The 13,156-nt window shown below is 34.8% G+C and overlaps 2 protein-coding genes across 2 annotated transcripts; one reads left to right on the top strand and one right to left on the bottom strand.

Moving 5' to 3' along the window:
• Nucleotides 1-622: 622 nt before the first annotated feature.
• On the bottom strand, nt 623-2,007 carry LOC114761798 (transcription factor WER-like). Its single transcript, XM_028951231.1, has 3 exons — nt 1,645-2,007; nt 1,400-1,529; nt 623-1,311 (listed from the first exon to the last, which is right to left on the bottom strand). The coding sequence occupies exons 1-3, from the start codon at nt 1,880-1,882 to the stop codon at nt 849-851; spliced, it is 831 nt and encodes a 276-aa protein (XP_028807064.1). The 5' UTR covers nt 1,883-2,007; the 3' UTR covers nt 623-848.
• Nucleotides 2,008-8,307: 6,300 nt separating this feature from the next.
• On the top strand, nt 8,308-9,941 carry LOC114761799 (transcription repressor MYB6-like). Its single transcript, XM_028951232.1, has 3 exons — nt 8,308-8,440; nt 8,523-8,652; nt 9,072-9,941. The coding sequence occupies exons 1-3, from the start codon at nt 8,308-8,310 to the stop codon at nt 9,691-9,693; spliced, it is 885 nt and encodes a 294-aa protein (XP_028807065.1). The 3' UTR covers nt 9,694-9,941.
• Nucleotides 9,942-13,156: the final 3,215 nt, after the last annotated feature.

Genomic DNA, 13,156 nt, shown 5'->3' with positions numbered 1-13,156 from the left:
CAAAACCTAGCTCAATTAGATTTTATTGGTTTGGAAATTTATCATCTTATCGTTCTTGAATATATATATTATTTTGATTAAAAATGTAACAATATTATATATAATTTAGTGCATAAAAGTTTAACATTTTGTGTCATAACTCAATTTTTTTTTACCGATAATTTAAACTCACAATCTATGCTTAAGAATATCTTAAGAAAGATGTTTGATATTAGTTGTTACAGGTCATGACAAAAAATTAGCATTTCAAAACTTGTTTTTTGTTGTTGTTTTATAATAAATTGATATGATGAATTTATTAGTATGAAAATCTGACAAGGTTACTTGCCTTTTTTTTCCCCCCAGAAATGACAAAAATAATTTTTAAATTTCAAAATAATAAATAATTAATTTTGGTGGATTTTATGATATCAAAATTATTATGAGAATAGTCATCATCACTTATTTATTATTTTAAAATCTAACACGCATTTTTTCTTATCATTTTTCTTTTTCTTTTTCTTTTTTTGTGAAATGCTGCTCGTCTAGTGACTGTAATTAGCAGGGGAACACAAACAAGTACTTGGAAGTTGGGAGGACGAAAAATGAGGAAACTTGGCAGCAGGGGAGAAGCAAACAGGGATGCAGACTTAAGAAAGATCAATGAACCATGAACCGACAAAATTATCTTGTGTAGTAGATGACAGGTATAATCAATCTCTCACTGATTTTGAACACTTCATTTACACGTACGTCCTTCCTTCCTCTTATTTATTATCAGATCAGAAGAGAACACAAAAATTTTAGATGCGACGTTCTTGCCCTGGATCGAGGCAAGCACTCCGAGACCCCAAGTCGTTTCCCCAGCCTCACCAATAGGTGACCTTCTGGTTCCCCGGCGCAGCGTTTGTTTCAGCAGAAAATGAAAATGACTGAGAATCACTCTGCCCTGCTTCTTGTTCGGAATCGTCCATGTTAATTAACATGTCAAAATCTGCAAGTCCAGTAAAATCCAAGTCTAGAAACTCCAAGAACTCCACGTCCTTGAAATCAAAATCCATCAAAGCCGCATCCCCGTTTTCTTCCCCTGGCGAATATGATTGACCATCAATAGCAACAGGGGACTCCGTCTTGGGCTCCATCTCCCTAGGCTCTGGAGGAAGTCTCTCCAAAGCCCCCTGGTACACCCTTGCCTCTGCAATCTCCTTCTCCCCATCTTGAGATATATCATTTGCTCGCTTCTCCTGCTCCTTCTTGGCTAAGTTAGTATTCCAGTAGTTTTTGATTTCATTGTCTGTTCGCCCCGGGAGTCGTCCTGCTATCAGTGACCATCTGAACAGCAAATTGCGCCTTCTTAATCCAAATCAAAAGGCCAATTAATGAAAAGGTCTGTGTGTGTGAAGGGAGTATAGATAAGTACCTGTTGCCCAAGAGCTTGTGGAGCCTGAGAATGAGGTCTTCTTCGTCTTCCGTAATATTACCTCTTTTGATGTCTGGTCTTAGGTAATTCATCCACCGAAGCCTACACGATTTTCCACATCTCCTGAGACCTGCTCATCATTCATAATACAGTGATTAGTTGGTTAATTGCATCGCTTTAGACCATCTTCATCATCATCTGAAAATCTGCTGCTCATATTAAGAAATGAAGTGATATGTGGCGACCAGTTTGTTTGGGGATGTTCTTCCATTTGCCTTCGCCATGGGCCCTGATATAAGCAGCCAGTATTCTGTCTTCTTGAGCAGTCCAAGCCTCCCTTTTCTGCCCTTCATTACTGCGCGAACGAATCCTCCCCATTATCACTCCCCACTCTCTTATTCTGTCACAGACTGATGAGCCTTCGTATTCTGAGATAGTAGCTAGTTTCAATTTATACGAGGCTGTCAGAAAGAGAGTGTGCATGGATCTATCGTGGATGCATGACGTCAAAAGAATAATTAGGTGCCGCCCCACTTGGACGTAATTAATTGCCCGCAGTGAAATATCATAAATTTATAAGTAATACTCAGTTTGAGAATATGGGTAGGTTAGAGTCTCCCTGAAGTTCTGGGAATGTGGGGATTGTGCCCCTCTTCAATCTAGAAACATAGGGAAAATAAAGGACCTTGAGGATTTAGGTTTTTAGTGTCAGTGAATAAAGTTCATCTACCATTCCATTCGTTCAAAGACGATGTGGTTGTGACTTGTGGTCCTCTGCCCCCTTCATATCCCAAACTAACTTTCGTCCTTAGATTGAAAGTTTGTTGCTGTTCTCTGTTCTGTGGCTTCCTTGGGCTTTCACTTTGGGAAAACGACGCGCCCACCTACAAAAGTAGATATATATGGTTCCAATAATTGCCCCCCTTTTGGTTTTCCTTTTCTTCATTTCCCCCCTCTTCAGCCCCAGAAATTAAAAAACAGGAATAAACATCAGGACAATGAACAAGAAATATGTTTCGAATTCTTTTTCTGCATAAAAAGAAATTTATCAAGAATTTAAACTCAGGACTTCATTTGAAGAGTGCCTTAATATCTAGTGTGAAGACTCCGACGAGGGGAAAAAAAAAACACCATTGAGATGTTAGATTTTCGAAGAGTTCTATGGTATTGCAAGGTTTTTGAACAAATCTTAATGGATAAGGCATAAAATATAGTAGTGCTTTCATTTTAGACGGTGGTAGCCCTTTTGCTTTACGTTTTTGTAAATTGTGATAGTACTATACTCCTAGTGTAATACGTACCTCATCAATTGCCTCTTCCTTTAGATTTTGTTTGGTTCAACGCAGTGAAGGGGAGGGGAGCTTAATTAAAGAAAGAGAAAGGGAAGGGAAAGGAGGTTATAGGTTTTGTTTAGTTGGAGGGGAGAAGAAAAGAGGAGAGATTTTTTGTTTGGTTCATAAAGGGAAGGCAAGGGAGGGAGAGATAATTATAAATTGACAAATATGTCCTTATCTATATATTTAGACTGTTTTATTCTTTTATTATAATACTTATATCAAAATTATTATTTCTTAATTTATCCATTTCAAAAAAACCAATTACCTCACTTACATGTGATAAAAAATTATGATAAAACTAAAAAAATAGGAAATATGATAAAGAGTTTAACATTCTATCTCATTAATTTTATAATTATAGTCCACACGCATGTGTATCAATATATATGATATGTATATATTATATAATTGTAATACACACATTCTATGATATGTATATATTAATATGCATGCATGTATGTAGCCTATCTCAGATTAATATATATGCATGTTTGTAACCCATCTAAGATTATAATACACACATGTTGTGATATGTATATATCAATCGGTGTATATGAAAAATAATTCAATTGCTCAATACATGATATTTTTATTAGTTTCACTCTCAAAAACTGATTAAAATTATTCTCAATTTGAGTATTTTCTTCCTATTCGTTTTCAACTTATGTAAAATATAAGCCATGCTACACTATTATATCTTGGATGTATGAAGCCCATATATATAAATTAAGTATGTAAGCATACCGACGATGGCAAGGACTTTGACTTTTCAAACAGCTAAGCAATCAATCGATAACCTCCCTTACAGTACAATAATATTGGCTGAAAGGAGAAAGAAGAGAGAAAACGGTTTCTAATAAGATGGACAAGCTTGAAATATTGAAAAGCTAGTATGGGTAGTTTTGTTAATATTAGACATAATATTTCTCTCCCCTCCAAAAAATCCCAAATTTGGAAAGGAGTAGAAAGAATGGAGGGGAGCACTAAAAGACAAATTTCTTCCTTCGCCTCCTCTCTATTTTTTTCCATCCAAACATACTTATCTCATCCTTTCCTCTCCCCTCTCCTCAATAACTCTCCAACCAAATAGAGCCTTAGTTTTCCATCATACCCACTATGGGTTTGCCTCATTATCTGAGACATAAAATAACTACTAGTAAAAATTTCGTTTAAGGACCACAATACAGAATTAATTTTAAAGAGCCCTCAAAACTTTTTGAAATTCACTGCAGGACCAAGGGGGAAAATGATATTAATTCCACAAAGAAAATGATGTTGTTGCCCCTTATAATACTTATTGCAGAGTGACATATAAATAGACTAATTCCAATTATAAATACAAGTATGTATGTTGCAAATTATCTAGTCCCACTTGCAAATAGGCTCTCCCACACTTATTCACTCACGAACACCTTTCAGGTGAAGGAGGTGACACGTAAACTAACTAATTCTAGTTATAAATAAATATATGTATGTTGCAAATTGTCTAATCCCACTTGCAAATAGGCTCTCCCACACTTGTCCACTCACAGACACCTTCTTCAAGTGAAGGAGGTGACATGTGAATCGACTAATTTTAGTTATAGATATATGTATGCATGTTGCAAATTATCTAGTTCTACTTGCAAATGGACTCTCTCATACTTGTTCACTCACGGACTCTCTTTTCAGGTGAAGAAGGTGATATGTAAATAAACTAATTCTAGTTGTAAATATATGTATGTATGTTGCAAATTATCTAGTCTTAATTGCAAATAGGCTCTCCCACATTTGTTCACATGAGGGGCAATAGTGTCATTTTCAATTTTACATAATAATAATAATAAAAATAACTATTTTTACTCATTTTTTTAAATTTCTCTGAAGTAATTAATTAGGATTTCTATTTAGGATGGAAAGGAATATTATTGAAAATTTCAATTTAATAAACGGGGAAAATTTTTTATTAATTAAATTTGAGTTGCAATTTCGAGCAGAGAGTAGTGTCTTAAAAAGTTCGGTTGACGTCTCTTACAGTACAAACCAAAATAATTCTGGTTGAGCTGTTGAGCATCATTCAGGGCATGCTAAACTATTCCTATGGAGTCCTTTCGATCTTATACTGGACTGCACTACTGTGCTTCGACGCCCCCCAACGCCGCTGGGCAACGCGAGATTGACAAGGACGTCACCACTCACCAGCTTGCCGAGGGTCACATCCCGGGTTTAGCTATTTGTGCTTTTCCTTGCATCCAAAAACTAATAATAATGATGATAATAATTCTGGGTACTTTTGTGAACAGATCAGAGGCATGACATAAAGAATATGGGTCCCATTCTTGGTTACAATTGGCGATTTCTTGCAGTCCTGCAGAGAGTATCTCAGAAGGTAGTAAATACTAAATCGTTGTAACTTTGGATTAAAATTGACCAAGTTTTGTGAATGGCGAGTTCCTTCAATAATAACGCCACCAATGAATGAGATTTTACACTCGAACCTGACATTAACATATTGATGTAAAATGGGAAGGAAGAAAGGAAGGAAGGCGATTAGGGAAGGGAGAGGAGAGAAGTGAAAAGCTTGGAGAAAATAGAGAACAAAGAGAAAATCCAGAAAAAAGTAATTACAATTTGATTTAATATTTTTATTACTAGCAATCTTAAAATAATAATCTAAATCACATCCTAATAATAAATTCCGAGATTTAATCTATTAATAATGACGCTTATAGCATATCCCATCGCATATTTATATGTATTAGTGTATTTAACGGTGCTAAGGGAAACTAGTTTTGGTACTTATTATAGTGATGAATATTATGATGTTTATCATTATGGTAAAATCTAAATCACTGAGTTATAGTTTTAGTGATTTAAATTTAAAATTTTTAATTAGTTATTTATAAATAAAAATTATTTTTTTAATAAAACTTACAATTAAGATATTATATTTATTTTAAATTATTTTTTTAAAAAATAAACATATTAATTATTAAATCTAAATAGTTGAGATGTGATAAATATTACGGTACTCATGAGCAATGAAATTGCTCTCGTATCCAGGTCTCGTAGAGTAGAGGATAAGATAGCATCATAATAAATGTCGCGGCTACTGGCTGCTATGGTTGCCCGTCTTTTTATTTTTTTTATTTTTATTTATTAAAGTTTAAAGAATTAAAGTAGTAATATAGAATCCATCTGTATTTTCTGGTGTATAATATACTCTTTCGATTCTAAATATAAAATTTTTATATTAATATATATAAAATTTTTATATTTAAGACTCGAGAATATGATATATAGAATCGATCTGTTCACTGCTTGTCAAATCGCAACTTTCGTTCCGGTGAAAAAACAAAAATCGCAACCTTCATGAGTCATGATGTCCTCATTTCTTACGCAGAGACTCACCCCCTATTATTATTAACAATAATGAAAAAAACTCAAATACGTTATTTATATGCATATAGAATTTGAGGTAGACCATATTATTTATACCTTTTATATTTTATATTGATATCAATTATTTTTTGCCGGTATATTGATATCAATAATATATGTCCTCATATTTTAAATGTGTTCCGGCTATTGTTTTTTGTTTATGGCAGTTAGAGTAAGATTCGTTACTTAATAAAACACTGACATATGTAATCCCCGCTAACAGCTAATGAGTCACTCACATGAATATAAATTACTCCTCTGATCTAAATATAAGACCTTTTTATAATGTAAATTATATTACAAAATGGTCTTATATTTAGAACGAAAGAGTACATGTTTATCAATTGAATAACTAGAACCATTAATATATGTCAAGCTCATTGAACTGTCCGAATAAGCCCGATTTTAAAAAAAAAAAAAAATTGGACCCTTGAAAATAATAACATAAAAACTCTTTCAAGCTCGGTACTGATAAACTTGTAAGTAAAAAAAGGCTCGAATTTAAGAATTTTCAAGAAGCAGGGTGGCATTTTGTGATCTCAGAATACACGTTTAACTCTTCATGAACAAAGCCTTATTAATTTCGCCCCTTCTCCATCTTGCCCATTATAGCCTATCTCCGTAGCAGCGACTCCAAGTTTGATGGCCCTGAAACATATCCGAAGGTATTAAGTGTTTCAGAAGACCTTGTTTGCAATTAATTAATATTAAAACCATCTTTTTGATTAAGCCCATTTCTTCTTCCTCTTTTTCGTTTTCCTTTTTGCTTTTATATCTGTTAAGTAATGGGAAGAAAAATTTGAAGTATCATTGTTGATGAACAAAGTACAAAAACCTTTTTAAGGTTAATCAAATTCCACGCTTCAGAGATTAACCAACAACCCAAAACTATTGAAATTAAAGAAGGAGGCCTAAGTTATCCTCCCTCTTATTGGTGAGAATAATACATCCTACATTCTAAACACATCACTTAGCTAATGACTCATTTATTTTCTCTCTAGCGGTATCTACATTACTCAGTTTGAATTTTGAAACTTGGTTATTTAGACATTTATTTTTTTATTTCTCTGGAGTCTATATATGTACAACCAAAATTTAAATTTAAATTTTAAAACAATAATAAACAAAAGTTATTCGAGCTCTCGAGTCACACCCTGAGCTTGATCAATTAGGATGGGGATTAAGAAAATGCCTAATCCCATTCAAAAAATAATATCGTGCCATTTCTCATCAATCCCAACGAAAAATAGTTATATAGTGTGTGCGGGGCTATTATAATGACTGAATTTGAATGTAAAATTGAAAAGGAGGCTTAGCACGTACGCGATCACGAGGTTTGCGACAAAATGGTGTGTTCAGACATAATATAATACTCCTCCAGCCCTTAATATAAGGAAGTTAGGTAAGTTAGTTAATTATAAGAAATGTGACACGTTTTTCCTAAAAGACCATATTCATCTTTCTTAATACCCTTCTTCCTCTTTTATTTGATTATGGTTGATAGAGTATCCATAGGAGTAATTTAGAAAAAATTAATAAATATAAGAAATGGGTTTTATATTTAGAACCAGAACAAACTCAACACTTGAGTCCTATATTAAGAATTAGAGGAGTAATTCAAACGAGAAATGATATCGATGTTTTCCGCTACATCTCAACTAGCCACCGTCTACAATGTTTCCGCGTTTCTGTGCTGTCATAAAAATTGAACAACAATTAGGAGCTTTTTGAGTTGGGATCACAAGGGTTTTACTTCTACCATCCCAAGTCTTGGTAAACCATCTTTGTTGTATTGCACCACTTGTGTTATCCAAAAGAAAAAGAAGAAGAAAAAACAAAAAATTGCTTCGTATTATTCAGTCCAAAACTAAGCATCTGATGATTACACATTACACCACCAGGATAGCAAAAAAGGTGATGCTATATTACGTACTAGCTGTAGGAAACCGACGCGCACACAACGAGAGTATCGAATGTTGCTCAAGACATCCACGAGAAGCTAATTAAGCCTAGTCAAACTTGGTTCACAATCAAATGCGCTTCATGGGGTTTTTATATATATATATATATATATAAAACCAAGGGCTGCCTTGCTCTAATTAATTAGTCACAGAGAGAGAGAGACAGAAAGAGGAGAGGAGAGAGAGACTGATGGGGAGGAGTCCGTGTTGCTCGAAGGAAGGACTGAACAGAGGAGCCTGGACTGCCTTTGAGGACAAGCTACTCAGCTCTTACGTGCAAGCCCACGGAGAAGGCAAATGGCGAAACCTGCCCCACCGAGCTGGTTTCCTCACTTCCTCCTCTATTTTCCTCCTTCTTCACTTCCCATCTTCGCTCACTCTGCATTTCTCCCCTCCCAAATGCAGGCTTGAAAAGGTGTGGCAAAAGCTGCAGGCTTCGGTGGTTAAACTATCTCCGCCCTAACATTAAGCGAGGCAACATCACTCGTGATGAAGAAGATCTCATTCTCAGGCTCCATAAACTTCTTGGCAACAGGTCTGTTCAGTTTTTCTCTCTCCCTCCCGCTTCTTCTTCTCGTCACTTTAATTTACAGATGTGTATTCACCTATATATATATATATATATATCACGTCTTGCGTGCCCCAGATGGTCTCTCATAGCTGGGCGACTTCCTGGGAGAACAGACAATGAAATCAAGAACTACTGGAACACTACTCTGGCAAAGAAGGTCAGACCTTTGGAATCATATCCACACCGCAAATCAACAACAGGCAAGGAATTAGCTGAGTTGGAGCAGGTCACTCCAGTTGATCCTCAGCCACAACCACAGTTAATTAATTTACAGATGTCTGTTCAGTTTCTCTCTCCCTCCCGCTTCTTCTTCTCGTCACTTTAATTTACAGATGTGTATTCACCTATATATATATATATATATCACGTCTTGCGTGCCCCAGATGGTCTCTCATAGCTGGGCGACTTCCTGGGAGAACAGACAATGAAATCAAGAACTACTGGAACACTACTCTGGCAAAGAAGGTCAGACCTTTGGAATCATATCCACACCGCAAATCAACAACAGGCAAGGAATTAGCTGAGTTGGAGCAGGTCACTCCAGTTGATCCTCAGCCACAACCACAGTTAATTCAAACCAAGCCCGCTCGGTTTAAGAACCTAGTTATCCTACCACCCCACCATTCAAACGAAAACTCCACCATCAACCCTTCGTCTTCAAGCCCGAAAGAGGTCGATGAATTAGCCGCCATAGCCACGTATCAATTTGAGGAGGTTTCACGTTCTCCAAACCCTCGACTTAATGCAGACGAAGATGGGGTTCGTGAAAATCATAATTCCGATGTGAACATGTGGAGCTGCGGAAGCTATTATCAGTTTGCCCCGAGTGCAGAAAATTTGTACGGAGACGCCGGGATGTTTAACCTTGACCAGCCCCGATCCGTCGACGAACTTGTGGTCAGCGGGTGGGCCACGACGACGGGTGGCTTCGATGTCCACGAGAATAATGGCGCCATGGATTTGGAATCATTGGCTCACCTGCTCGACTCTGGGGATTGGCCCTGAATCCGCTTGCAACTTCACACCATATATCTATCGTAATGTTACTGGAAAAGAAAAAAACGAATCCTCGTTTTCTTTCATTCAAGCCCTTTAGATGATGAATAAATAAATCTAGGAAGAAGCATCTTCTGCTGCTGTCCTGTTCATCATTAATACTTCTATTTCCATGGTTGCGCGGCCTCTAATGGAACATTTAGTATAAATGACGAAGCGTTGCAAAAGTGAGAGGCAATAATAGATACGTGCTGGTTTAGTAAAACAGTGAAATAATGACTCAGTTGGTGGAATTAAAGTGTTGATATAATTATTTTCATTTCATCACCCTAGCTCTACAAATATTTCTATCTTAAGTTGAGCCAAAACGAGCCGAGAGTTCTGATTGTTAAGAGTTATTTGAGAGCAATTCTGAAGAGTTAAATGAGGTAAAATTGTGGGGGCAAAGTTAACTCTATGTCCCAAACGAGAATGGATACAACGTAGTTATGTAGACGTTGTTTATGACAGCAACGAGGACATGGATCGAAAAGGAAATCCATTGAGGGCTTATATAGTTTGCGTATTTGTGGGAGCATGACTGTATACACGATCTCTTTTATTAGTTGAAATGAGTATGGAGTAAAGTGTGATATTTGTTATGGGCTGTGATGGTTGACTATTCCAATGACACATGTTAGAGACTCACGGGCTCTGATGAAAGCTGTCATTTAAAAGTATTTTCATTCGCTGCATTTCAATCAATACGTGGTTAGGGTAATTTAATTTACATTTAATGCATGACTATTCACATATATATAATCATGCAAATCGCACAGAATAAACATGCGTGCACCAATGACGAACCCCGAATATCACATGCCCCGTCTGTAGTATCTGCATTGGACCAAAAAAAAAAAAAAGGATCTGTAGTTTGGAATTATGGAATATATAATAGACAGTCCTCCGCTAAAATTTAAATGGCAACCAAAGCTTTATTTCACACTAGCTATCTACAAATCATAATTCATAAATAATATAATTTATTTTTCAAATTTTACACATTGCGTGTCGCATAATATCTAATTTTATAAAATCGAGATTCTTAATTTTGAATTTTCTATTTTCTTTTTATAGTGGCCATCAGAATCTCACACATCATAAAATGTTAGAACAATAATCATTCTCTCTTTTTCCTTTTCGTAGCCGATCCTCTCATGTGGTCATACCACTTTTTCATATTAAAAACACGTTTAAATGCAAAAATCTCACACATCATAAAAAGGTTAAAATAAAGCTCGTACTATTTTTTAAATTGTTTTTCCTTTTGTTGTCTATTGCCACGAGATGAATTGCTACAATTTATTATTTTATTTGGTATTTTATTACCCGTAGGCCCCATTTGGCACAAAATGAAAGGCGGGAAAAACGAGATGGGCAAGAGAATAAAAGAAATTACTTTTTTTTTTTGGTATGACTTGTCAGAAATCAAGTGGCAGCAGGGAAAGTAAAAATAAAAATAATAATAATAAAATACTAAAGCAGTAGTAGTTTTTATTAATATTGGGTTTTAATCAAACAATGTATAACGATAAAAATCAACCATTCAATGATTATTCGAAGGGCAACGATGTAAAAAGCCAGTGAAATTATAAAAAAAAAAGTTACTTTAAAGAAATGGATATAAGGAAAAAATTCCAGAATAAACATTTTTATAAGGAAGAGTTGAAATGTTCAAAATGAAGCATCAATACCCGTGGAAAAGGAAAAGGTAACCAATTCATCACGGAAGCCCATCCTAAAAAAAACAAAATTAGTAACTTTGGCGTTCTAAAGTAAATCATTGAACTAATTATTAATTTATGAGCAACCGGATTAAGTGAAATTCCATGGGGTGGGGGCAGGGACGCCTCCGTCACTTGTTTTTTTGTTCACCCCAGCCTGAACACAAATCAAGGGATCATGTACGTCTTAAACAATCCTAATCATTTAAAAAAAAAAATCAGTACTTGTTTGAGCCCCCTTCTAATCAGATAAAACGAAATTAAAAAGATCACAAGCAGTGTCAATTTTTCATAAAATCTTCCCTGTATTTTTAATTCACAATCATAATCATGCATCCATTGGGGACCCGCCCGAAGCAGGAGCATGCGCACTCTAATTATTAGTCCCCTCGACCAATGACAAGTGCTGGGGGCAAGCTTTTTTGATTTACCAAGATTGATTTTTTTTTTTTGAAATAACCCTAAAGTGTGCTATGAAAATTTAATTATTGGTTGTCTGAGATGTTTAATCTGTAAAATAGAAATATAGAATTTATAATAGATGATGAATAGTACGGAACAATACTCTGATTTTATGATTTTTTTAGGGTGAAATAATATGTTCTTGGTGAAAATGTTAAGAATTAAATGTAGATGTATAGAAGAAAAACAATATATGACAAATGACACAACATACATAAAATAACTCTTGCAATTTGGTGGTGCTTTGGGTCCCGGAGAAGGATGCCAAGCTAAAACTAGTTTCAGTGCTCGTTGTGATGACAAGTATCATAACACCATCATTGCATTGAAATCTATACTATTCAAATACAGTTTTAGTAGTTTGGATTTGAATTTTTTAACTAGTAATTTTTAAATATAAAATTATTTTTTTAAAAAAGCACGATTAAAAGATTGTATTTATTTTGGATTATCTACCTATTAAAGGAAAACATTTTTTGAAAAATAAAAATATAAAAAATTAAATATTGGTCGTTCATATTAACTTCGACTGGTTAAGATTTAATGAGTATCATTATGCTTATAAGTGTGATGAGCACCAAAACTAGTTTTAGATGAGGCTGTAGATAAATTGGAGAGGTGAAGATGAAACTGACTTTATTATTTTATTTGAAAAAAATGTAAATATAAATATTTAAAACCAAAATCAGACAAATGAATGGAGGATTCAAAGTTTAGGTGAAGCAAATTAAATTAAAAGCAGAAATGAAGATTCAGGAGAGGAGAGTTTTCATTTGAATAAATGAATAACACGCTAAACCTGCTTGATATGACAGAATACAAGAAGGGGGGAGGGAAAATTTTTTAATGATTTTAATTTAAAAAATATAAAAGGTTAGGTTAAAAGCTTTTAATTAATTTTTTTACTGTTTTATCTTACATATTCCTTTTAATTAAAATTTTATAACATCATTTTTTAGATTTTTCAAATCATCAAGCTCATTAAAGTTTTTTTAGTCCCTGATCTCCCTTCTATTTTTCTCGTAGGAAATATAGGGTAAATGAAGGAGTATGAGACCTGATCCTCCAGGTCCATTGTGAGCAACATGTTAACATGTGACCCGGGCGGTGCCTCGTTGATATGTACACGTATGTTGAGGTTTGAAAAATTCATGAATCATATTGATATTTATACATTCATTATTTACATTATTAGAGGCGGCTGCACTGTTCCTCGCCCTCATTTTCAAGTTCACACACGACTCCAT

The sequence above is a fragment of the Neltuma alba genome, unplaced genomic scaffold, assembly GCF_004799145.2.
Source record: "Neltuma alba isolate B1F8T4 unplaced genomic scaffold, ASM479914v2 tig00011136_pilon, whole genome shotgun sequence".
Classification (NCBI taxonomy): Eukaryota; Viridiplantae; Streptophyta; class Magnoliopsida; order Fabales; family Fabaceae; genus Neltuma; species Neltuma alba.
Note: the sequence above shows the minus strand (reverse complement) of the source record. Positions and strands in the feature narration are given on the sequence as shown.